The sequence below is a fragment of the Chelonoidis abingdonii genome, chromosome 2, assembly GCF_003597395.2.
Source record: "Chelonoidis abingdonii isolate Lonesome George chromosome 2, CheloAbing_2.0, whole genome shotgun sequence".
NCBI classification, from domain to species: domain Eukaryota; kingdom Metazoa; phylum Chordata; order Testudines; family Testudinidae; genus Chelonoidis; species Chelonoidis abingdonii.
Window position 1 is genome coordinate 36,088,903 of NC_133770.1, and position 24,920 is coordinate 36,113,822.

At 39.9% G+C, this 24,920-nt stretch overlaps 1 protein-coding gene across 7 annotated transcripts in view; it reads right to left on the reverse strand.

The window, feature by feature from the left end:
• Positions 1-12: 12 nt before the first annotated feature.
• PDSS1 (decaprenyl diphosphate synthase subunit 1) overlaps positions 13-24,920 on the reverse strand; it is a 56,555-nt gene continuing 31,647 nt past the window's right edge. For 2 of the 7 annotated variants that reach the window (XM_032786219.2, XM_075062276.1), the window contains exons 5-11: positions 16,585-16,726; positions 14,625-14,736; positions 14,419-14,528; positions 8,004-8,084; positions 7,701-7,814; positions 1,979-2,059; positions 13-409 (exon numbers count right to left, since the gene is read on the reverse strand). In XM_032786219.2, coding sequence (XP_032642110.1) covers positions 269-409; positions 1,979-2,059; positions 7,701-7,814; positions 8,004-8,084; positions 14,419-14,528; positions 14,625-14,736; positions 16,585-16,726 — 781 coding nt within the window. In that variant the 3' untranslated portion in view covers positions 13-268. Of the gene's footprint in view, positions 410-1,978; positions 2,060-7,700; positions 7,815-8,003; positions 8,085-14,414; positions 14,529-14,624; positions 14,737-16,584; positions 16,727-18,039; positions 18,194-20,257; positions 20,410-24,920 lie in introns of those variants that run through there. The other 5 variants (XM_075062277.1, XM_032786221.2, XM_032786222.2 and 2 more) reach the window with 5 other exon arrangements.

Below are 24,920 nucleotides of genomic sequence, written 5' to 3' on the forward strand. Positions count from 1 at the left end.
ATTTAGAACACATTAATTTTAACTGATTTATTCTCATTGTGGCCTTATACATCAATTAAGTGTAAACAATACTTTCCCCAACATAAACGCCCCTATTGACAGAATTTAACTGTTTCATAGTTGTATGGCTTCCCTCGAACATCTTCATAAAGTATATTAATTTCAGAAAATATTAAAAAATTTTGGTAACCAGCACTGGAAGCAAACCAAGATGTTTTTGTAGGCACAGTCTGGTAAGTAGCTGCCAGTATGAATGGAAGAAGGTGTCTCACTTGTCTCGGGTGAGTACAGTTTCTGTGAGCTGAATGAGGGCATCTCGTTCAGGGGATGGTCGCAGTTTACTAATCTCTTTCATTGCTTCATGGCAGTAACGTTGGGCGAGGTAGGTTGTTTGCTGTACACCATCACTCTAAAAAAAATTACGGTAATACATAATTCCATTGCTACGTGTAAAACAAAGCAATGCTGTTGGAAGTGAGTGTCTTTAGCCCTCTACACTGGCTCTAGTCACAGAAGATTGGATTTAAATCAGCAAGCAAGAAAGCTTGATTTTAATCTTGTTTTACATTTACACCTGAGTTATTTTCATGAAGAAAGGTTGATTTCATTCATATAATCTGGTATGACTTGCTAACCAGGGTACTGTATACTTAATATAATTGTTTAAATGGGTATAATATATAATCAGATTCTTGATTGTAACTTCTGATTAGAAATGGGACAATGATACATTTCTTAGGGTATGTCTATGCTACCCCCTGGATATAGTGTTCGATGTATCGGGATTGATTTTATCATGTCTCCGGACATAAATCGATCCGCTACCTCTACCTTGGCAGGAAGAGTAAGCGGCGTCAACAGGGGAGCCGTGCCAGTTGACTCGCCACCGTGAGAATGGCCAGGTAAGTTGAATTAAGATACTACTTCAGCAATGCGAAGTTGCGTATCTTAGTTCGAACCCCCCCACGCTAGTGTAGCCCAAGCCTTAGAGGTGATTAATTATTGAACTCATTATCTGTGTCAAGTTGCACTTGAATGGAAATTAGGATTCAAATGCACAAATAGTAATTGTTTCTCATTGTTAAACTACCTTAAATGTGCAGCATACATAAAAAAAAAATATCAAAACATTTTGCATTTCAAAGTGACTTAACCAGGAATATCTGTGGTTAGTGAATTAAATTGACTACCTCTGGTCATCCACGTCTTGTGCTAATGTCCAAATTCTGCACGTTTAAATTTGACATGTCTCATTACACAATACTCTACCTCTTAGTTTCTAATTTTAGACTATTAAACTGGAAATCTTTTTAGCAGGGCCAGATTTAAACTAATGAGCAATGCAAGCTCTCTATCGACTTCAGTACCAGTAACTATGTTTCAGAGGTACAGAAGAGTAGTTGCAGTCTTAATGCAGTGGATCCAAGAAGGTCAGTTTCTAACTGTTGCCACATCTATCTAATCCAGTAACTTGCCTCTGCTGTTCCTCTTAAGTGCTGTGCCAACAAGTATTTTTCACCCCAGGAGCCAGCAAAGTTTGAATACCTTTGCAACAGTATCTTTGATTACATCCTATAGTGCTGTGTTCTCAACCTTTCTAGCTTATTGTATCCCTGTGAGGAGTCTGATCTGTTTTGTATACCCCAAGTTTCATCTCATTTTAGGCTACTTGCTTACAATCAAAGTGTCCCAGTACACTATTACTGAAAAATTTGTTTACTTTCTCACGTTGTCTGTATGAAACTTTAGTTTGTACTGACTTCGATAATGCTTTAAGTAATAAAACGAGGCAAATATCTGTGTGCCCCTGGGGGTATGGGTAGTCCTGGTTGAGAACTACTTCTTGAGTTAGATGCTAAACTTTTTTAAATACAGCCCTGCCATCTGTGGCTAATTCATGCAATGAATTCTAGATTGCCTATAACTGCTACAACTAAGTTGAGGAATTAAATAAATTTATACTTAAGACTAGTCTTACCTGAAGTACATATTGCTGAGCACGTTCAACATCACCTGGCAAACTGAATCTCCTCATGATCATAGCATTCATTTCTGGAAACTAAACATGAAGGAGAAAATTTAAGTATTGGCTGTTTCTTATGAAGTGTTTTCTCTGCATAGCTGCCTGTTACACCAGCTCCAGGGATCTAGTACATTTTTATCTCCTCTTTGACATTAGTCTATTAATACAACCTCTGCAACAGTCTAATGGAAGCATCTACTCGAACCAGATCAGGTGTCTTAAGGGTCACTAACTGACCATAGGTCTCTCTTCTCATTTGTACAAGAAGGATAACTTACCTGCTTTAAAATAAATGCTTTAGATTTCATCTGATGAAAGTAATAAGAATACAAGGCACTGAGTGGAAGCTTCTCACTTTCACACTGCCTCCAGTAACTAGGTTACTCCCCCCCACACACATTACTTGCTGCATATCAGGTTTAAATTTCTATGTGCAGGTTTTAAATATAGATGCAGTAGGGATCAATGTAGTGCAGAACTTGTCTGTCCTTTCAAAATAGTTAAGGAGCAGAAACCAACCTTTGGACAGCAGGGGGCAGGAATCACGGTAAATTTGGATGTAGTGGAAGGTGGATGTGTTCCATTTCTTGGGGAGCAGTAAGGTAAGAGACAGCAATTCAAACATAACTAAACTTGTCTCATTTGATGTACAGTTGACTTCCCAATGTGCTAAATAATTTGTAATTGGACCAAGTCAGATCACCACCATTCCTGAACATGGTAGACTTGAATTAAATGGGCAAAATAAGGGCTGGTTAGAATCTGGGTCCCATCTCTATGGGTAGTATCTAGCTAACAGTTCAATACCAAACCAAATCACTATCCTCCAACCAACTTGGTGTGTCTATACTTCAACAAAACAGCTGCAGCTGGTTGACTTAGATTCAGGGGGAGGGGGCTATAAAATTGCAATACAGAAATGTTGGGCTCAGGCAGGCTGATCCAGACCAGCTGTGGGTGTCTAGTGTGCATTCCTGAACATTTATACCCTGTCTACACTGCATTTAGACACTCCCCACCACTGTTTACAGCAGGGGTAGGCAACCTATGGCGCACATGCCAAAGGCAGTGCACAAGCTGATTTTCAGTGGCACTCACACTTTAATTGAATTTTTAAATGAAGCTTCTTAAACATTTTAAAAACCTTATTTACTTTACATACAATATTTTAGTTATATTATAGACTTCTAGAAAGACCTTCTAAAAACATTAAAATGTATTAATGGCACACGAAACATTAAATTAGTGAATAAATGAAGACTCAGCACAGCACTTCTGAAAGGTTGCCAACCTCTGGTTTACATTCCAGGATGACAGCATAGGTACTTATCTTAATACTTAAGGAATGCTTGAATGTAGCTAATCACCTTGGCTTTTCATATAAAATCTGAACATTTAAAATGTAGGATGTGTGTTCTCAGCCTCTCACTCATTAACTACAGTTTTATAAAAGTCTCTTACTCTACAGATTAGCCAGTCTAAAGTGCATTGTCTGGGTAAATCACTATCAAATCTAAAGCAGGTACTAGCCCTTACTTCCCCCAGATGCTGTATTTAAGAACACACTATTTTCCCAGCATGCAGGAACCTCAGCATCCGTGTGCTGCTTGATGAAGAAAAAAAGCTCTCTTCCTCATCATCAGGAGAGCTAGGATCAAGCAAAAATTTAATTTGTGCTATACATTTGTAAAGGATGATCAGCTTTCCTTGTGCAGCCTTCAGCATCAATGTATATTGAATTGAGAAATGTTGTATTGGACCTATATCCTTCCACAATGACAATGTTCCTCCCACTGCTTTCAAACAGTTTTCTTAGGCAGAACCTACAAACAAATGTTAGTGCTTGCTGGGTTTTCTATGGATTCCAACTCTTACTGTATTATGCAATTTTAATTATACATCTCTGCTCTTAAGTTATTTGTTAGCTGCATATGCTTTGACAGTCTGCATTTAACTTGCAAAAATATAGAAAACCCAGACCTTTCACACAAAGCTATTGTTAGCCTTTAAATCTGCACATGACAGCTAATGTATAAAACTCTGAAAGGAATGCTTGTTAATTCTAAAGTCATTTAAAGAATAGGATTGAAAATGTATGAGAACTTTAATGTTTAACTATTCTGTGTGAAAATGGGAAATTCCCTCTTGGTAGGTAAGTTCTCTTAAGGGAATCAATATCCAGCTTGCAGCTTTCATTTCAATTGTTAAAGAGAACCTGAATATACATTCAGATTATGCTGAGCAGGGGCTGATTTTACATTTCTACATAATTTTTTTAAAAATCTCATGTATTTAAAGTTGACTTGAAGTATAAGCGTTGCTCATTTATTTTATAACTTTTCTGTGAAAGTGGAAAGACAGAGGCATTTCCAAAGCCATAATGTTATGCATTTGTAAAAGCATCTTCAGCATATGGAAATAACAGGTTAACTGCTGGCCAACATGGTAGGAGGAAGAGAAGCAGATAATTTTTCTTTGGGAAAAGGTAAACAACCTTCAACAGAAAAACCCTTTACATGTTTTAGACTGTTTTTCTTCAAAGGGCTTGACTTCCACATCCCTGCAGTTCAGACTAGAGGGGTGTGAATAGCACTGCACAGGCACAAACTAAAAGATTCGCATTAATGTAATCCTGTTGCAGAGTCAACACAGGCAAGTTAGTGCTGCACTTTTTTGCCTACGGCGGGGCTGTAGAAACATGCATCTATTTGCACTGAGGCTAACGTTTATTGCTAGGAGTACAAATAAGTGTCTGAGTGCAGTCCCAGATCCGGTTTTTAAAACTTATATAAACGATACGTAAGACTCTAGTGTGGCTCAATACTAGTTTCTTGTAAACAGCAGGAACTGTCACTGAAGAGGACTTCCCCTGGGCACAAAAGACCTTACAAAATGTTCTGTGGAAGGACAGCTTGATGGTGCACTGACAACTGCCTTCTGTCATCAAGATATAAGGAGTGTGAAAGGGGGAATGCTAATAAGTGGCCTGTAAACAAAACACTGGACTTGTGATCAATAAAAATCCTAAAATGTCTGTCAGGGTTTTTTTCAGCTTTATTTTAATATTGGAAACTCAGGTTGTGTCTACTCTAGAACAGTTAATAAAATGCAAACATTGGAGTTGAACCAAAAGCTGATTAACTGAGAACAGACAGCACAATTTGAAGATAGATATGGATAAGAGAATGGGTCTTGGGCAGCTAAACCATTTTATCTCCTCCAGTTTCTTCCATTACTACCAGTAGCCAGAACAAATAATTACAAAGCTGCTAGTGGCACTTAAACCCAGCTGATTTGAGAATAGAAGCCTACTTACTTAAGTGACTAGACAAGCAGTAGTGGGAGACTACAGGTTCTTGCCATGAAAATAACATGCATTGACCATAACATCTGTTAAAGTATTTAAATAATGCTCCAGCTAGACTGTACCCAAAATTCATTTTCAGCTGGGAATTTTGTTACTAACAGATGAACAAGTCTGAATACCAAGAATAACCTAATGTCCTTCACCCTTGAAGGTAACTAAAATCAATAAGAACTAGCCCATTTATTTAAAACAATACAGAGAAACTATTGATTCTCTGTATCATTTAAATAAATGGGCTAGTTCCAACCTCTCTGTGGCCATTTACCACAATAAGCCTTACCCCTTTAAAAAAAAAAGTTTAAGCTCCTAAACAAAGGTGGCACTAACATTGTCCGGTTTGGCCAATGTACATAGTACACAGTCTCTACGCAAAAGAATAAATGGACACAAATCTGACATCAGGAATCATAACATTCAAAAACCAGTGGGAGAACACTTCAATGTCTTTAACCACTCAGTAACAGACTTGAAGGTGGCAATTTTGCAACAAAAAAACTTCAAAAACAGACTCCAAAGAGACTGCTGAACTTGAATTAATATGCAAATTAGATACAATTAACTCAGGCTTAAACAGACTGGGAATGGTTGGGTCATTACACTAATTGATTCTATTTCCCTATGTTAAGTTCTCCTCACACCTTCTATGGGTCATCTTAATTATCACTTCAAAAGGTTTTTTTTTTTTTTTTTTTTTTTTTTTTAGCTCATCTCAATTGATTAGACTCTTCCTGGTGGTATGCATACTTCCACCTCTTCATGTTTTCTGTATGTATAAATATCTCCTGTTTGTGTGTTCCATTCTGTGCATCTGAAGAAGTGAGCTGTAGCCCACAAAAGCTTATGCTGAAATAAATTTGTTAGTCTCTAAGGTGCCACAAGTACTCCTGTTCTTATTGTGTACCTTGTGACAAGCAGAACCACACAACTGTAGTGTGTAAACTTCCTCCTCTACCAGCTGTCACCTCTCCATGCCATTTCTACCTTAGATTCTAAGCTGCTCAGGCACTAGGTCTTTACCCACTCTGTAGAGCAGGGGTTCTCACAACAAATGTATTGGTAGCTGCAGAGTGTGGCCACCAACTCTTGCTCTGACAAACCTCTGTCTGCCTCCCGCAGCTCATCACTGAGAGCCCGCCCCAGGCTCCCCATGCCCCACCCGGCCAGGAACAGGGGAGCTGCCCAAGGGAGTGCCCTGACAACACTGCAGCTGCCTCCAGAGCCGGAGCTAGCACTGCACACACCAGCTCCACATGGCTCCTGAGGTGCTGCCTTGGACCCCAAGGAGGCTGAATAGTGCAGGGCACTGATCCCTGTTGGCAGTGCCAGCGCAAACACCAAGGGCAGCAAGATGTGCCACCTTGATAACAGCTAGTCAGGTGCAATAGGTGGGTGCTGCAGGGAGGGGCTGCTGCTCTGCTTCCCTTGTCCCTCCCCTCTCCCAAATCTCCACCTATTCTTTGGAGGCTGTCCTGGCTGCAAACAAATCCACTGGTGGCTGCATTTGAGAAACACCACATGCCATGTGCACCTAATATACAAAATGTAAATAAATAAAATACTAAGTTAATAAAACAGGTTCTGGGTTGGACTCATCAGCACTCTACAGATCAATCAACTACACAAATTCTTGTAATAGTGCACTGTCTCTGCCTGTGCTGTGTCCTGTGTCAGTCTGCAAGTATCTTCCCTTTTCTGTGCACTTGCTGTTCATTTCTACACTGGATCCTTTTTCTGTTGTACATGCGTCTCTTCCCTTTTTCTCTAGAAAAATGATCACTCAGCAAGGAGAGAGCTTGCCGCGTGTGAACAAGTTCCTGTGACTGCTAGGGGATTTCCCATTGAAGCAAGTGGAAAAACTAGTGGAACATGGAGGGTTTTGTTCTCAGGGGCCACTAGACATCACTCCCTTTCTATGTGGCCAGTACCATCCCTGCCTTACTGTCTTTTCTATATGGTGGCTCTCTTGCCATATCGTTCTTCCCCTTTGTACAAGTGTGTACCCATATTAGTCTCCTACTCTATTTTTGTTCTGGGGGATGTAAGGACAGGGGAAAAAACCACTTATCTAAGCTTGTTCTAACTTATTTCTCTTTCAAGCCCTCAGTAACAGTCCACTTTCCAATGGAAGAATGCTGAATGCAGCTCCCACTGGAGCCAGTCAATGCCAGTAAATATTTCATTAGGTAAAGAGGAGAAGAGATCCCTCTTAGCTATGTCTCAAGTATATTTTAAATTGACTAGATTTCAAGTTGAGAGTGTCCTTTAAGCCAGCAATGATTTTTAGTTTTGGAAAGTGTTCTTTAACCCTACCTGTTGACAAGCAAATAAAACAGGGCCTGTGGCTAATCCAAGTTTGAGATCCGCTGCTGCTGGTTTCCCCAACTGGTCAGCACATGATGTAAAATCTAGCACATCATCTATTAGCTGGAAGAAGACAAAACACAAAAGAAAATTTTACCACATTAAAAAAAAACATAACACATTTTAATTGTTGTGTCTAGTTAAAAGAAAATTTAGAGAATTACAGCAATCTACTTTGGTTTCCAATGTAGTTTTGAGAAGTGTGCATTTTAGACTTTCCACTAATTCTGTAAAAGCAACAGAATACACTACCTGAAAAGCTATGCCAACATTTTTTCCATACTGGTATGCAATCTCATGAACTTCAGGATCAGGGCAGCCTAGTATGGAAACCTGAAAGGAGGAGGAGGAAGAAAAAAAAAGGACAGCTCCAGTTATTCACCTGCAACTTGTTTGATTGTAGGTGCAACATAATAAGCACAGTAAACATCTGGGAGAGGTGGAAAAAGCCACATCTAGAGCATTCTTCCCCATCCCCAATTCCCTGTTTATGCACACGCGCACACAGACACACAAAATATCCAGGCCCATTAGAGAAAACAAAACCCAATAGAATGGAAGTATTAAACTCTGGATAGAGATTAACTTTATTATGGTTACAAATTATACTGTAAGGAGAGGGAATGCAGCAGAATGAGGTGTTACACATGTAAGTTAATTGTCTAATGCAGTTCAGCAACACAGAGCCTGAATCTGTTTACATAATTGTTAGGAGGACAGGGCTCAAGTAGGTAGATGGATCTTACAAGCCTCCCAGTAACAGAGACCATGGAGTTGGAAGAGTGGTGCCCAAACTAGGACAAGTGAGAGAGAGAAGGTTATTTTCATGGGAGATGTTAACTGTCCAGAAATGAACTATCAACACAGATAAGCTGATAAACTTGTAGATGGAATTTCTACTGAATTATTGGGGAGAGTTAGTGGCAAAGGGGGCTGGGATGGGAAAGGCCACATAATACTAGACCAAATCATCACTGGTTCCAAACAAGCCAGAAGGAATCTTGAGGTTCAAGAACTGTGAACTGCAGCCATACTATGGTAATATGGTTCTTTGTCCATGAGTAGCAGGCAGAAAAAAATCCCCTATGTAGTCCTTGGGGAAAATACATTAACATTTTACTTAAGAGCACACAAAAAGGATGAACTACTCTGAAGACAAAGGTCTTGAGGCATGAATTCTGTATAATTAAAATGGGGGTGATGAGTGAGGTGTGGGAGTTGATGACCATGAGAGCCACAACACTCTCTAAAATAATGTTTTAGAATTTTGTATGTGCACTTGTAGATAGATTATTTTTTTTAAAAAGTGCACAAACTTGGTTCCACTTGATACTCAGATTTATTTTAGTTTTCAACAAAACTACAGTTGTTGGGGGGTGAGGGGAAGCCATCCTGGCTTACTATAGAAACTAAAACTAACGTTATTAAAAGAGGAGAGGAGAGGAAGCAGTGAAGATTCGTTTTGATTTATCAAATAAAAATAAGAGTAAAAGTGCAATAGAAGAGCAGCATGGGAACACAAAGATATAAGGAAAAAAATTTTTTGTTCCTTTAGGTGGAAAAGTTGTAGGATCATTTAAAAACAGTAGCAGATGCCTTGATGGGGATTGTGAAGATGGAAAAGAAGCTGAAAAGAAGTAATTTCGATAAGATATTCACACTGAAAAGTATCTTCAAATCAACATGGCGCAAGCATGCACTCACATAAGTAGGGCCCTACCAAATTCACAGTCCATTTTGGTCAATTTCATGGCCATAGGATTTGAAAAATAATAAATTTCATGATTTTAGCTATTTAAATGTGAAATTTCACAGTGTTGTGATTGTAGGGGTCCTGACCCAAAAAGGATTGGGGTGCGGGGAGAGGGGTGTCACCGTACTGCTACCCTTACTTCTATGCTGCTGCTGCTGCCTTCAGAGTTGGGTAGCTGGAGAGCAGCAGAGGCTGACTGGGATCTCAGCTCGAAGGCAGAGCAGCTGCCAGCAGCAGCACAAAGTAAGGATGTCATGGTATGGTATTGCCATCCTTACTTCTGCACTGCTGCTGGCAAGGTACTGCCTTCAGAACTGAGCGCCCAGCCAACCGTTGCCACTTTCCAGCTGCTCAGCTCTGAAGGCAGCTCAGAATTAAGGGTGGCAATACCGCCATGCCCCTAAAATAACCTTGTGACCCCCCTACAATTCCCTTTTGGGTCAGGACTCCCCAGCTTGAGAAACACTGGTCTCCCCGGTGAAATCTGTATAGTATAGAGTAAAAGCACACAAGACCAGATTTCACGATCTGTGATGTGTTTTTCATGGTCGTGAATTTGGTAGGGGCCTACACATAAGAAATAAACATGAAAGAACCTTTAATACTGTGCTTTCCAAACATAAGAATACTAAAAGGACCTAAAAGAATCTGGATACTTTTCTCATTATCAGACAACATCTCACATTGCGTCAGTCTATAAAAAGAGGAAAGATGTTAGTAGCTTCTTACACTACAAAGAGACAACTCAGTTTACGTAAAGCTGTATTTCAGAAATACTATCTTATTTTTTTTAAGCAAGGAACAATTTTCCAGATGTCATAAGCAAGGCCATGATGCATCATGAACTAACCCCTCAGAGCTGATGGCTATATATAATCCCGTTATTTACTATTCATAATTAATACTTCAAATTCCAGTTACTATGTTGAACGTTAATCTCTTCCACTGAAAGTAGATTATCAAAAGGAAATGACTTTAGTAGATTTTTTTTAAATGAATGAGGGGATTTATCAGACATTCTGTAATAGTGTCTGATGCACCTGATACAGTAGTTCTATTAGCTCAAACCTATTACTGGACTTTACAGTTTATTTTAATGTGCATACAAAGCCTGAGGTGGTTCCACATCATCAGTGACATTGCATTCTTTAATATGTCAAAGAGGAGCTAACATAGTTTAGGCCCTAATTCTGCACTGTGTTCTGTGCAGGTGGACCCAGATGAGACACACCCAGTGGAAGTTTAAACTTAATTAAATTTGGAATCATTGGCTAGATAGAGAAGTACAGACTCCTTCTTTCATTGTATTCCCTATGCCAAATCCTTATCACCACATGGAGCTCTGTTGAGGTTAGTGGGTCTCTTTGTGGGTACAGAGATATGCATGCACAGATCAGCTGTAAAAACTGAAGTCCTGCTAGATGAAGCCCTGAATATCTGATGCAGCTTTTATACTCATTTCAATAAAGAAATATTTTTTTTAAAAAATCCCTATTTTGAAAGTATCTTATGCAGAACGTAAATCTTTAGCTGGCTTTGAAATCTAATTACAGCAGGAAAAATAGGCAAGAGAGGGAGAAGCTGCTAAGCTTATTTGGTATCTCAGCGTGAGCTTTCGTGACGTGGGTATTCACCCACGAAAGCTCACGCTCCAATACGTCTGTTAGTCTATAAGGTGCCACAGGATTCTCTGCTGCTTTTACAGATCCAGACTAACACAGCTACCCCTCTGATACTTGGTATCTCAGATTTCTCATGACAGCTGGGAATTCCATTTGTGCTTCATTGCTGTGAATTCCTGAAGAGAAATCCTCCACTGCCATATTGTCCTTGAAAAATGCCTTTCAGTAACTCAGGCTACAGTGACTCTCAGGGCCATCTGCCACTATTTACTGTGGCACGCATATACTACTTTGGCCATAGCTTAAGCACACATCTACCATGTAGTCAATATACACTGGAGACTGTGACAGCTTTAGCCCCTTGATAGACTTTTTATAAAAGTGTATTTAGTTACCTCAATGGCATTTTGGTTCTAATGTAATGCTTTGGAGATGCAGACGATAACTAGTGAAATTACAGGAAAAGACCATCCGTATCCTGTTTAGGCACTGTCCCAGGAACACACCAATCATCCTTCCTCTAGATTAATTCTAACTAAAATCCCATTAGAATTAGTTTGTCATTTTTTTCAGCCAATATTTTATCTTATTTATATGCAACTGGAAACAACAAGTCTCTTTTCCTTCCCTTAACATGAGAACTGAATTGGCTCATGCTAGCAGGACTTATCCTAATAGATATTCTTAATCACCAATAATATAGCCTTAGTTTGCCCTTGAGAATGAAGTCATCTTCATCTTGGATACTTAAAAGAACCCACTTTCAAGCTACAGATAATGATTCTGATGACCTTTTTTCTGGTTACAAAGAGCAGAACTCCTGAACCCACCAGCTCTCTTTAACTAGCCCAAACTGTCCCAAGAAAGTGTGCTCCAGGCACTTTCTGCCACTCATGCTATCAGTACCATTCTTCCCATCCTTGCTCACCTAAGAAAGAAAGAAACTGAGGGAAAGACTAAAAAATGTCATTGTCATAGTGTGAAGAGCTAAGTTTTGCCCCCAAGGATAATCCCCTCTCCTTCACTTTTATTTGTAAACATGATTTTCCTGCATCTGAAATGCTAGATTCCCAGTGGTGAAAACCATAATTATGCACAGTACAAGTACCAGAAAGCAACAGTAAAACAAGCTCTTTCCTATCAACTGTACCTCAGCTACACTTCAGACGGATGCCCCTGAATCCTTGGCTTTTGTGCAAACTCTCAGAGAGGCCAAAAAACGAACTGAAATGGTGGAATTTGTAATGAGAATCTATCTAATGGGAATGAAAGATCCTGTGAATTCTTTTTTTAGGCTGTCAAAATTGTTATCCAATAGCAACAGCTTTCAGTTACACTGAATATGTGGTGAGGCAGAAGCTCGGTGTGACTGTCTTTACGTAGGCAAAATTCTCACTAAAGATTTGAGCCTTAGAGAGGAAAGCTTTATCACACATTACTATTCATATGAACCATCCATGTCCTGATCTGTTTCTATAAAGAGTTTCCTAAGAAAATACATCTGAATCCTTTTTGGCAGATAAAATTGTCTACTTCCAAAATATATGACCCCACTGAAGTTTAGATCCTTGGATACTATTGCATGAAGTTAGTAACGCAGTTGAAAGCATGACTGTTTTGAAGGTAGGTGTAGATCTGGTATCAATGATTGGTGGTAGCCTTTTTTCAAGGACCCCAACTTTCTTGCAACATTAGGTCTAAGAGAAAAAATGCTTCATCTGTGTTTTGTTGCCAGTGGATATTCCCAATCTGCTTCAGAAACACAAAAGAAACTATCATGAATTTAAGCAGCTTTGGAAATAGATTACTCTTAGAAATGAAACCTTTATAAGATTTAGGTATACCCAAATGTTGCATGCGACTGGAGTGTTTTCTATTTTCCTTGAACCGGTCAGGTTTCCAGATTCCTCTGACACAGATTTTTATGGAAAGTACACTGGACTGAGAGTGTTCCAATAAGGTCTTACAATATTGGAAATAATGTCCTGCTTTACATAATCTGCTTTATTTAGGCAATTTTCAATTGCTCTCTATTGCAAGAATGTACAACTGGTTTCAGAATAAAACACTTAACAATAACACAATGTGTTAGAGTAATCCTTTTTGAACTGCCTCTTATTGCTAAGGTTATGTTCCAGCTACACTTCCCCTTCTGACAACATTATGGCTCTCTTTTTTGGGGGGAGAGGGGGGATAGGGAAGAGAAGAGGGGAGAAAAGCATTTTTGTCACTTTCTGCATTTTCTGAACTTGTAATAAACATGTTTTTTTGAATAAGAACTTGTCTGTGCAAGTCAATATTCATTTGTTGTGGAACAAAAACAACAGAATTTGGTGGTAAATACGGAGAGTAGGATAATAGCAGGGTCTAACTGACTGTCAAGTTTGCTTGGGACTCAGTCCTTGAATTTATGCTTCTGTCATTTTACAATAATGGAACTAGACATGATCGTTTTAGTCACCCCTAACCCACGCAACTAAAAAACATATTCAATGTATAAGACTTAATGAGGAGCAGAAGAGAATGTATTTCCTAATTAGAGCAATGCTAAATAGGAAGAACACAAACTATTTACATTTTTTGCACTGTTTTCATGTCGGGCTCTGCATTACAGTTTACTCTGCTACACAATAGCAGACAACAGATGCGAAAGGAAACTTCTATTTAACAAATTATAAGATGAACAGTTCTCGGACACGGATTTTAAAAATAGGCTCAAAATTCTAACATTTTAGAAAGCAGCTCAGGAGTCTATAGTGGATTTTACTGTGAATCGAGTGAGGAAAGAGTAAAAGTCTGTCTCTGCATATAAAACAGAAAGGAAAGAATGAAAACCAATAATGGAGGCTGCACATATCTTAAACAAAGATCCATTAGGACTGTGGCAAAATACTAATTGAAGAATCTAGTTTGGAGCATTTCCAAAGAAAATAGCAAGTAATTGGGAATTTAATAAGAACATAAGAACGGCCGTACCAGGTCAGACCAAAGGACCATCTAGCCCAGTATCCTGTCTACTGACAGTAGCCAGTGCCAGGTGCCCCAGAGGGAGTGAGCCTAACAGGCAATGATCAAGTGATCTCTCTCCTGCCATCCATCTCCATCCTCTGACAAACAGAGGCTAGGGACACCATTCCTTACCCATCCTGGCTAATAGCCATTTATGGACTTAACCACCATGAATTTATCCAGTTCTCTTTTAAATGCTGTTATAGACCTAGCCTTCATAACAATTTAGCTGTGAAGTTTACAGTAAGGTATGTTAACTTGAGGAGAGACAGAACGTACATACTGCTTTACAACTGTTTGCGATAAGACTTGCAGTCTTCTTAAAGGTCTTCTCGAGGTAGTGAGCAAATCTCTCATTTTCATTTTCTTTGGAGCCCAACTGAAGGAATTCACCTGTAAAGATGCAGGGACAAAGTCTTTATTTTTTAGGTTTATTGTTTAGGCAAAGTAGTATAAAGATACAAAGTATAAAGATAGAAAAAACCTTACCACGCACCAAATCTTCAATCACCTGACTTAATACCGATATAATAGTAGTGTTTCCAATTCTTGCTAAAGCAACAGAAGCTGCTGAAAGGATAAAATCACCAGCTAAAACAGCCTGAAAAAAAACGAGAAGATTTTTGTTTTTGTTTTTTTTCAAAATATGTCTCTTCACATAAAAAAATACTAGAGACCATCTAATTCCCTGTATATTTTCTAGCTCTAGTCACTTTACATCATTTTCCTCATAAAGTGTACATTTCTGACTGAAAACTGGAAAAAGGAAAAAATAGTTACAGTATTTAAATTTGAACCATTTTGGAGTTCCCATTTTACAGTGATCTCTTTTTTGCTATATCTGAATGTGTTTTACCTGCAAGGTAAAGAAATAAGTTTTAACCATTATATATTGTATTGTATGGTCACTGTGCTACTGTTATTGTGTAATGTCAATTAGTTCTAAAAAGTGTCTTAAAAATCTTGGAAGTGTCATTGATTTCTGTCATCCCCCAGGACTTCCTGAATAATTTTTTTTCCAAATGCTTTATGAAGAAGCTTAGTCATCTTACATATTTCACAAGAGAATAACAGCAAAGCCTTTACTATCTTAAGGCATATATTTAACATTTTGAAGTCTGATAATTCTAATGCTAGTGTAAAAGCTCTTTTGGTTTGTTATTTCAACAGGTGAAACCAATACATGATGCTTAAAAGGAAGCATATTTTTATAGCATTTCAACATGATTTTAGCTACTGTATGCAACTGCCATTAGAGTCTTATCGGAATCACATAGTAAAAACATCTTCCCACTATATTTTGAAAATATAGGGTTAGAAAGTTTATCCATTTTACCCCCTGTATATAGGAATTCATAACAATCACAACTGCGTGATCAGCTCAGATTGTACCCCTTTTTCTAAACACCCCCAGCTTCCACCATAGCCACACACTACAGCCAAGGAGAGACACACTAAATACAGTAACTCCTCACTTAACGCTGAAGTTATGTTCCTGAAAAATGCAACTTTAAGTGAAACGATGTTAAACAAATCCAATTTCCCCATAAGATTCAATGTAAATGCGGGGGGTTAGGTTCCAAGGAATTTTTTGGGGGGCAGACAAAAGGCATTATATACTGTACAGTACTGTACTGTGGTTGGGTGGTGCCCCGGCTCACCCCTGGGGCTCAGGGCTAAGGGTACAGGGTCTGGGAGGGAGCTCAGGGTGGGGGTGCGGGAAGAGGATCAGGGCTGGGGCAGGCAGGAGGTGCAGAGCACTTACCTGGGGCAGGTCCTGTTTGGTGCAGGGGGTCTGCAGGTGGCTCTGCGCAGCGTGGCACCATCCCCATGGCCGCGATTCTAGGAGCTCTGCCCCTCCCCCCGGCAGGCAGGGCCACCCGGAACGCAGAAAGTTCAGAAGGTTGGCAGTCTGGCTGGCTTTGAAGGGGAAAGCGCCGCTTCTCTCTGGTCACAGGAGGAGCAGGGGCAGCCGCGCAGCCAGAGTCCTCTGGCCCATGCTTGCAGGGCTGCATTCCGAAAGGGGCTTTAGAGCTGCAGGCCAGGGCCCCAAAGCCCCCTTAGCCCAGGGCCCTGCAGCCCCTAAAGCCCTGCGTTCCGAGTGGCCCTGCCTGCTGTGGGGGGGGGATAGAGAGGCAAGAGGAGCAGCTTCCCCGCTCCCTCCCAGAAAGTCTTAAGCACTGCTGTTTGGCGGTGGGGGAAGCACTGGGAGGGAGGGAGAGGAGGAGGCAGAGAAGAGGAACTTGTGCAATGCTCCCTTGTAAAGTCAGCCAAACGACGTTATAAGGGAGCATTGCACAACTTTAAACAAGTATGTTCCCTAATGGAGCAGTGACGTAACTTCGAAACAATGTTAAGCGGGAGGATGTTAAGTGAGGAGTTACTGTATTAGCAACATGACAAATACAAATCTCCACTTTACCAGTACTGTATACAACAACAGACTCACCTTTCTCTCCCCCCAGATTTGATTAACAGTCATTTTTCCTCTCCGAGAATTTGCATCATCAATGACATCATCATGAACTAGACTAGCAGTATGGATCATCTCTGCAATTATCGCCACAGAGCGTTGGCTTGCTTGCACCTCCCTAAAATTATAAAAAAACCACACCTTTAAGTGTCAATCAAGCATACTATGTGCACTGCAATATGCTCATGAAAAACCTCTATGCAAACTAAGAGAAACTATTATTTGTCAATAGCAGTGGTTCTCAAAACATTTTCATGTTCTGAACCTATCATTGACTGCCAACCTTCTGAACGTTGTATAAGCAGACAAGAGAAAAAAGTCAGATCATTTTAACACAATGGGTGCAACTGGTTACATCTCCTCATTTTGTAGCAGTCTGTACATAGGCTTGTTTCTGCAACTCTGAAGTAAATGGGAGTTATGCCACTAACTTCAATGAGAGCTGAATCAGGTTCTATATCTCTCTGGATATAGGGCTTCAACATCCTACTTCACTGCTTGCAACCCTCGCTGCTCAGAACCCTCACTGCTCCAATATCCGCAAGTCAGGATACAGTCTGGTTATATCTTCCTGTGTTTGTGCTACTGCCGTTCCCAATTTTGATGTTTCCCACAAATTTGATTGTGACTGAATTTACACCAAAGAAAGACTTGGACAATGATATTTGAAGAAGCCACAGAATGCAGATACTTGTGAGTTCTGCTAGACAAAAACATCTGAAAACCTTTAGTGTTCCCTGGGCTGTGCTACATTTAGCAAGAAGCATCACTATTTTAAAGTTGCTATCCTTCCTTACTGTAACAGAAGCAGATTTCAAGACCATGTGAAAGTGCCCTGTAGATCACAGTTTGAAAAACTACTATTCTAAGAAAATTACATTAAATGGTCCCGGTTTTACTGTAGTATCCTTTCTTCTGTTTACGTTATTTGAAGAACAATTCCTCCACCACGACCCTGATTCAGGAGTTCTGATAAATGTAGTAAACTTAAATGGCAGGTTCAAGAAAAATAAAAAGGCTGCAAACATGAATATATAGCTGAGTATAGGTTTGGAACTGAAATTTAAGTAAATTTTGCTGATAATCCATGAGCCAGAATAGATGCCAGATTACTCTTCCATAGGAGTGCAGGGCCACCACAGCTAAGTAGAAAAAACACTAAGACTGAATGAACATAAGGAACAGATTTGTTCTACAATAAGTTGCATTTTTTAGTCCCTTTTTTGACTATATTTTATAAATTTCACCTTACTCTTCCCATGCAGCCCTAGCAATATTTGTGTAATACAATGGCATACTTTACATGCAAAACATTCAAGAATCAGTTGAGGTCAAAGTCTGCAAGAGGAAAAGAGACTTCTCAAAAATATTATTGGTGACTTTTAGACATTAAACTTTCTTTCCCCATCAATACTTTTGGGTGAAACATACCTACAGTAGAACCTCAGAGTTATGAACTGACCAGTCAACCACACACCTCATCTGGAACTGGAAGTACACAATTAGGTATCAGCAGAGACAAAACAAAAACAAAAAACACGCAAATACAGTACTATGTTAAAGGTTAACTACTAAAAAAAAAAAATAAAAATAAAAAAAAGGGAAAGCAGCATTTTTCTTCTGCATAGTGAAGTTTCAAAGCTGAATTAAGTCAATTTTCAGTTGTAAACTTTTGAAAGAATAACCATAATGTTTTGTTCAGAGTTATGAACAATCTCCATTCCTGAGATGTTCGTAACTCTAAGGTTCTACAGTAGGTCTAATTAAGAGCAAAATAACTAAATTAAAGGAATACTATTCACAGAATGTCCAGTTCAAGGGCAACCCTGACTTTTTCCAAAGCATGGTCATGACCCCCAGGATTGTACTGTACTTTCTATTTTAGGTTCTGCAGCGTTTCTCAAATGCAGTCACTATGGCTGCTTCAGGCCACCAGAGACTCTTCTTGCGGCCACAGCCTCCTGGGCTGTGATTGGGGGGAAGAGGGTAAAGTAGCGGCCCCTCCCCTCCGTTGCTCCTGGATGCACTGCCCTGCCGTTGGTTGCTGGGGCCACCAGCAAGGGTTAGGTCCTGCTCACCTCTGGATACACCTAGGGCACAATTCGGGAGGACCAGGCAGTCAGAGAGTTCCCCACCTTTCCAGGAGTGGTGGGGCTCAGGCTTTGGGCTTCAGCCCTCGAGTGGCGGGGTGGCAGGCTCTGGCTGAGGTGCTTCAGACTCCATCCCCAGGCTCCAGCTGTGTGGTGGCAGGTCCCAGGCTCTGGACGCAGCACTTGGGGCTCCAGCCCCCCCGCTGCCTCCCCCGGTCCACCATTCAGGGCTTAATTTGTCCCCAGGCTTGGCAGGGCTGAGTAAGGCTGCTGTGAAAAGCGATACTTGTATCTTTGTTAATATCACTGTTCACAACAGACTTACTAGTTAGCAATAAATAAATTACAATGATTTGGACACGTATATACGCATATTTATTTGTTTTTCCTGAAGCTAACTACATATTTTAGGAAAAAGTGTGAAAGTGGCCACCAAAAAATTTGTCCTGAGAACCCCTGGTCTAGAGTGAAGTAATGAGGCGACAGACTACATCGTGCCTAAGGACATCTGGTTCCAAAGAGACCGCACTCTGGAACACTGCAAAGTTTCATGGCACCCTTGTTGCTGAGGACGGCTTTAAAAGGATGCCAGAACAGCTGGACTGCAGACCCTTAAAGTCTGCCTTATTTTCACTGTGCTCCACACATGGGAGGTCTGAACTGCAGACTCTCCAAAGCTGGCTGACAACTCACTTAACATCTGGAGACATGATCAGCAAGCGTAGAAATCTGTATTCTAAATTTGAAAGACATAGAATACAGTCTCCAACGACTGTTGAACTGACTCTCTTGATTCCTCTAAGATTTTGGGTGTCTTCAGAGACTGAGATAATTGGGATTGTATTGCATCATTCATTATGTCCGAATACGACTTTGAACACTTATCAGCCAAAGTCACACACTGATTGGCCAATTAAGTCTTTTGGATGATGTCACACCAGTGATTTAACTCAATGGTTCACAGGTGAGTATTTATTTATTTTTTAAAGAGGTGGAGGGGAAGTAATGAGGGAACATATATGAGATTAGCTGGGGTATAGAGGACAGCAACGAGGAAGCAGAAAAAGCAACATTTTCAAATCATTCCCTTCCTCAGAAGCGCCAGGCTGCTTCCCAGCAAAAGTCTGAAACCTTAAAAATGAGCCAATCATGCTAATTTCCAGCAGAACCAGAATAAATTAAACAGAAAACACAAAGTCTTGAAATCACTTCAGCTAATTACAAAAGGAATTTAAGTCTTGTTGCACATGGTTTAATAATCAGCAATGAAACTGGAAGGTGACATCTTGCCAGTCTGCCCACATAGGTGCCAAGATGAGACCCTATTTTTATGCAGAGCACCTCATAGCTTTTAGTGGGGAATTCTGCATGCAAAACAATGGCAGGATATGACCTGTAGTTTGTGAAAAAAGGACTCACTGCTCAGTATAAGAATAAAAGCTGGACACTTTCATGGTTGTTTTAAGATAGCTCTAATATGCATTAGAAACTTTGTTAGTTCAACACTTCAGTATAAATTTTTTTCCTTAAAGTTATTTTTAGTAAATCATACAACTTACCTTAAAACAACTGTAAAAGTTTCCAGCCTCTTTCATGCATTCAACTGTCATTGGAATTCCCTTTGTCTTAAACTATGTCAGCAGACTGGACTTCCTGCTGGAAAGTAGCAGTAAAATGGCAGCGCTCATTGACACACTAGAACCATTCAATGCTATGAAGATAGCACAATAATGACAGACATTTCAAAAGCAAGTTTTGAAAGTTCTGTTTTAAAAGTACAGTTCTTCTCCGAAAAGTGACTTTAAAAATGGCATTCTAGGGTTCACATTTACGGTGTCTGATTTCAGTACAAATGTGCCAATTTTACAAGGAACTTTTCAGAAATACTAGCTAGTTTTTTTAAAAACTCGATCTGGGCAGCAAGCAAGGTCCTTTCAATCTCACTCATCAGTAACAATAATAAAGATTCTGCAGGCAAAGTTATTCCTTGATAGGAGCATAGTAAATTTTGTTGATGATGCTCAAGAAATAATAGGAACTTGGTCCTTCTCTCTTAGCAGCTTCCACTCTGCCATGCTAACAGAAGGAAAATAATTTTAGTGATTAAGGTTGGCAGATAATGCTGGATACACACAGACTGTCTGAGGATGACGGTGCCATTTTTACACAGTTCTCAGAGTAGAACCACACCACCATTTTATGTATTATTTAGTAAATATGTGCAACCGTAACTGCCTTTTTGTGCATACGATAGCCTTTAATTACACAATCACATATTTTTTTATTAGCAGGCCCCTTGCTTTGTTTTGTGCACATACTGGACAGACAATAAGACAGGTTAGTATAGTGAATTTGTGCTGGAACTGCAGTACCCTTGACCTTTTCTATTAGAATAGTGTGCAGTTGACAGAGGCCTGCTGCAAGAGGCAGAATGATGTTGTGGGTAAGGCAGTACTTCTGTATGGAACTCATTTACAACTTCATAGAGCTTTGTAACACCTTGCCAGGTAGGTAAGTACTGCTATTCTGATTTTAAGGATGGGTAAAACAGCAATGGGTGGGCTCTCACCTAGTCCTATGCACTGACCACACCTCTCAGGATAAGCTTTCACTCCCTGTTGGGAATCTTTTACTGGGGAGAAAGTGTGTACGTTCAGGAGTGTAAACCAGAAACTGTGAGGGTGCAAGAGGGATTTGGGGAGACATGGATTAGGGAGCTGTCAAGGAAGCTACCTGATGCAAACAGCTGAACAATAAGCAACGTACATGATGATTGTGAGGAAGTGAAGATGCTGTCAAGTAGTCTTGTACTATAATAATGAATAATGATATAGATTTGACAGTGGCAGAGACGTCAGCTTTGTTTCTGTTGCCCTTCGAGGGGGTCTATTCTCCCTACTTTGTTTCTAAGTCTCTTGTGCTCACCCCATTTTTCCTCCTTTGATATTTCTGTATCTCTTCCTCCTCCTCTTTTGTTTCAGTTGCTCTCTGAATTATGGCTACAACAGAGGACATGCATATTTCTAGTTACAAACTATAGGTGGTGCATCTGGGAAACCAGTAAAGTGCAGAAGCACAGCTCCAGTCAGGCAAAGGGATAATTCTCTTTAGTGATAATTCTGTGAGATTCTCCCATTCTGTGTCATGAATAACTCCAAGAGAATGTGTGAACACATAGGATTCACACAATCCTAATTTAAACCCCTTACCAGGACTCCAGTTCTCACATACAGAGATAAATTTCAACAGTTAAACAACAGACAAAAAGCTATTGCCCAAGGGACCTAAACACTTAGGTTTGTATTTACAGCACTACGATCTTTAAAAGAGAAGAAAAATCATACCAGCTCTGAACAATTTGCATACTTCATCCACTGATCTTGTGATGAGGACACAAGGGATCCAAAGCCTTAACTGAGTGTGTAATTTTCCTTGCAGTGGCTTGGATAATGTGAACTTGCTGAAGGGGGGAAAAAAAGCTTATTTACTGAGAATAGTTTGGGGACCTTTTTATTTTTTTTATTTATTTATTTTTTTTTAATTTTAAGAGCTATGACCATGCCATCAATCCTGCAAGCTGTTCTGTGTGCATGGAGCTCCAATAGGATTCTGCATGGACACTGGAGTCCATCCATGCAGAACACATACCAGAATTAGGGCTTAAGATTCTGTAGACTGATGTTCTGCTATTTTAATGGATACAGAGGGAGCATTTTCCTTTCTACTGCTATTTACACAGCAAACAAGATTTAACAGGGGAAAATATGTTGGATGCAGAAGGTTGTACAAGAGTTGGGACTGGCAGTTGGAGAAGAAGAAAATGAAATGCAGCGTCAGTAACACAACCCCTGGAGGCAGAGAGAAGGAGGGCTCAGCTGATGAAAAGCAGAGCAAACTGTCTGAAGAACAGTGCCAGGGAAGGGAAAGGATGAAGAACAAAAAACAGTAAAAGGGACCACTCAGCAAATGGCAAAAGGAGACAAAAAAAATCCGCCTGAAAGTAGGAAGTTACTTTTCTGTAAAAATTGTGCTTTTCTGAAGAGATCTGGCAGGAGTCACAATCCTGTATCTTTGTTTCTTTGCACAAGACTAGCTGAACTCTTTTAGCTCTCAAGATTTTTGATCTTTGAGGGCAGCAGTAGCATGGTGAAGTATAATCAAGGCACCCTATTAATATTTGTGGGCTATCTCCCCCAGCCAGATATTATGCTGCCCTCCAACTGTTCCAGTCAATTTCTTTGATTGCACAGAGGGGTGAAGCTCCTAGAAAGAAAAGTAAAGTAAAAATGATCATTAAGATATAACAAAAAATGCTTCAAAAGGAAAGATAGGATCCATGAGAACATCTCAAATAAGTAAACTCCAAACATGAAGAGGAAGTGGATGGGTGAGACTCACCCATGACAACATTTTCAGAGAAGCAAAATTATAGATGAATAAATATTCCCTTCTCCATAGATACCATCTGTGCAGAATTCTCACCTCTTGGATAGTAAAAAGAAAGAACTTGCCAAAAGGAAATGAAAGCATACCTGTAAAGAGCCGCAACAACAAAGCTAATGACAATGCGAACAGGAAATACATGTTCGTGTATATTATCATACAGTTTACAATGACTAAGAAACCTCTCAAAGTTCAGCATCAGATCAGGTATATGGCCTGCTAGGAAGACCTCAACACTAGAGAAAAGATCCAGGCAAAACTTGCAACTCATAAGCCAATATCCCAAAATAAAACAAAACCTTAATTTTTGGTTTGGCCTCCCCTACCCTGGAAACATGCACCAACATGAAAAACAGTATATTGCAGACTTGCATGAACATACATATATACATTGTGTAAAGTCATCTAGATTTACCTAGAGAGAAAGGGGGATGCAGCAAGGAAGAAGAGAGGAAAGTGAAATCCTGGTATTTCATTTCTTTTCCCCTTCCAAAGCATTTCATTTGTCTCACTACCCAACATTTCATTTCCAAAACTTAGACAAAAGGGAGGCAGTTACTCAGCTTGTCTGGACACAAACAGCTGGAATAGGGTACGTGACAGAGAGGCCTGAAATATCAAAAATGGTTCAGGAAGCACTGACTGCATGAAAACCAACAAGCAAAAGGTGCCAGGGACACCAGTCTTCATGCCAGAGCTTTTGCACTAAGAGAACAGACATCTGCCTCAGTACAAAAATCATTCCAGTGTACCGAGAATCATACTCCTGCTGATACAGGGGAAGGGAATGCCCGAAAGCTGGTACAGAGAGTTTAATGAAGGCATCCTGTCTAGCCACAGAGGAGCCTGCCCATGTCTAAAGGAGAACACACACCCCACCCCATCCATGTTTCTTCAGGACATTGAACAGATGGCAAAGCCCACACCAGATCATCTGAGTTCACCTTCAGAGTTGCCAACCCAGTTTAAAAAAAATATCAGCACCCACTTTGATAAACGATATTTCAGCTGCTTTATTCTGCGTCAGTAATAGAGCGTTAAAAACGTTGCATTGCCACCATTAGATGAACCAAGGGAAAGACTGAAATTAAATGTATTTTTAAATTAGTAAAAGTGGAGTGGTGACAATAAATCGTGTTAAGATGAATACAATTGTGTAACTGATTATAAGAGTTTAATGATAAAGATAGTTTTCAGCAGTTGCAGCCAGGAATAACAAGGTGGTGATCACAGGGAATCCTAGCCAGTGAAAGTAGAAAGGTGGTCTCGGAGCAATTTGGCCAACAGCAAAAAGGCAGGCTGACGTGAAATAAGGGTCTGTCATAAACAGATAGCTAAGGGTTAATGTTTCTTTTACCTGTAAAGGGTTAACAAAGGGAACCAAACACCTGACCAGAGGACCAATCAGGAAACCGGATTTTTCAAAGTGAGGGAGGGAACTTCTGGGTCTCCCGTTTCCTGAGGGATGTATTGGCTAGAGATTCCCCTTGCTGTACTAGGCGGACAGAATCCAACAGTTTTAACAGAAAGAAAACACTGACATTTTACTTGCTTCAGTGACTAACTCAGGGCTATTGCTAAAAGAATTGGTTGTTTTTCTGTGTGTATTCACAGCGCAATTTTAACTTTGTAGCAATCAACATGTAATACAATATCAACCTTTGTTTCTTTTGTTACTCAATAACTTGGGGAACAGAGGTAGGGAGAACTTGGAGGATGAGAAAAAAAAAAAAGCTTTCTCATAGACGGAGAGAACAAACAGAAGAACAAGACGAAACA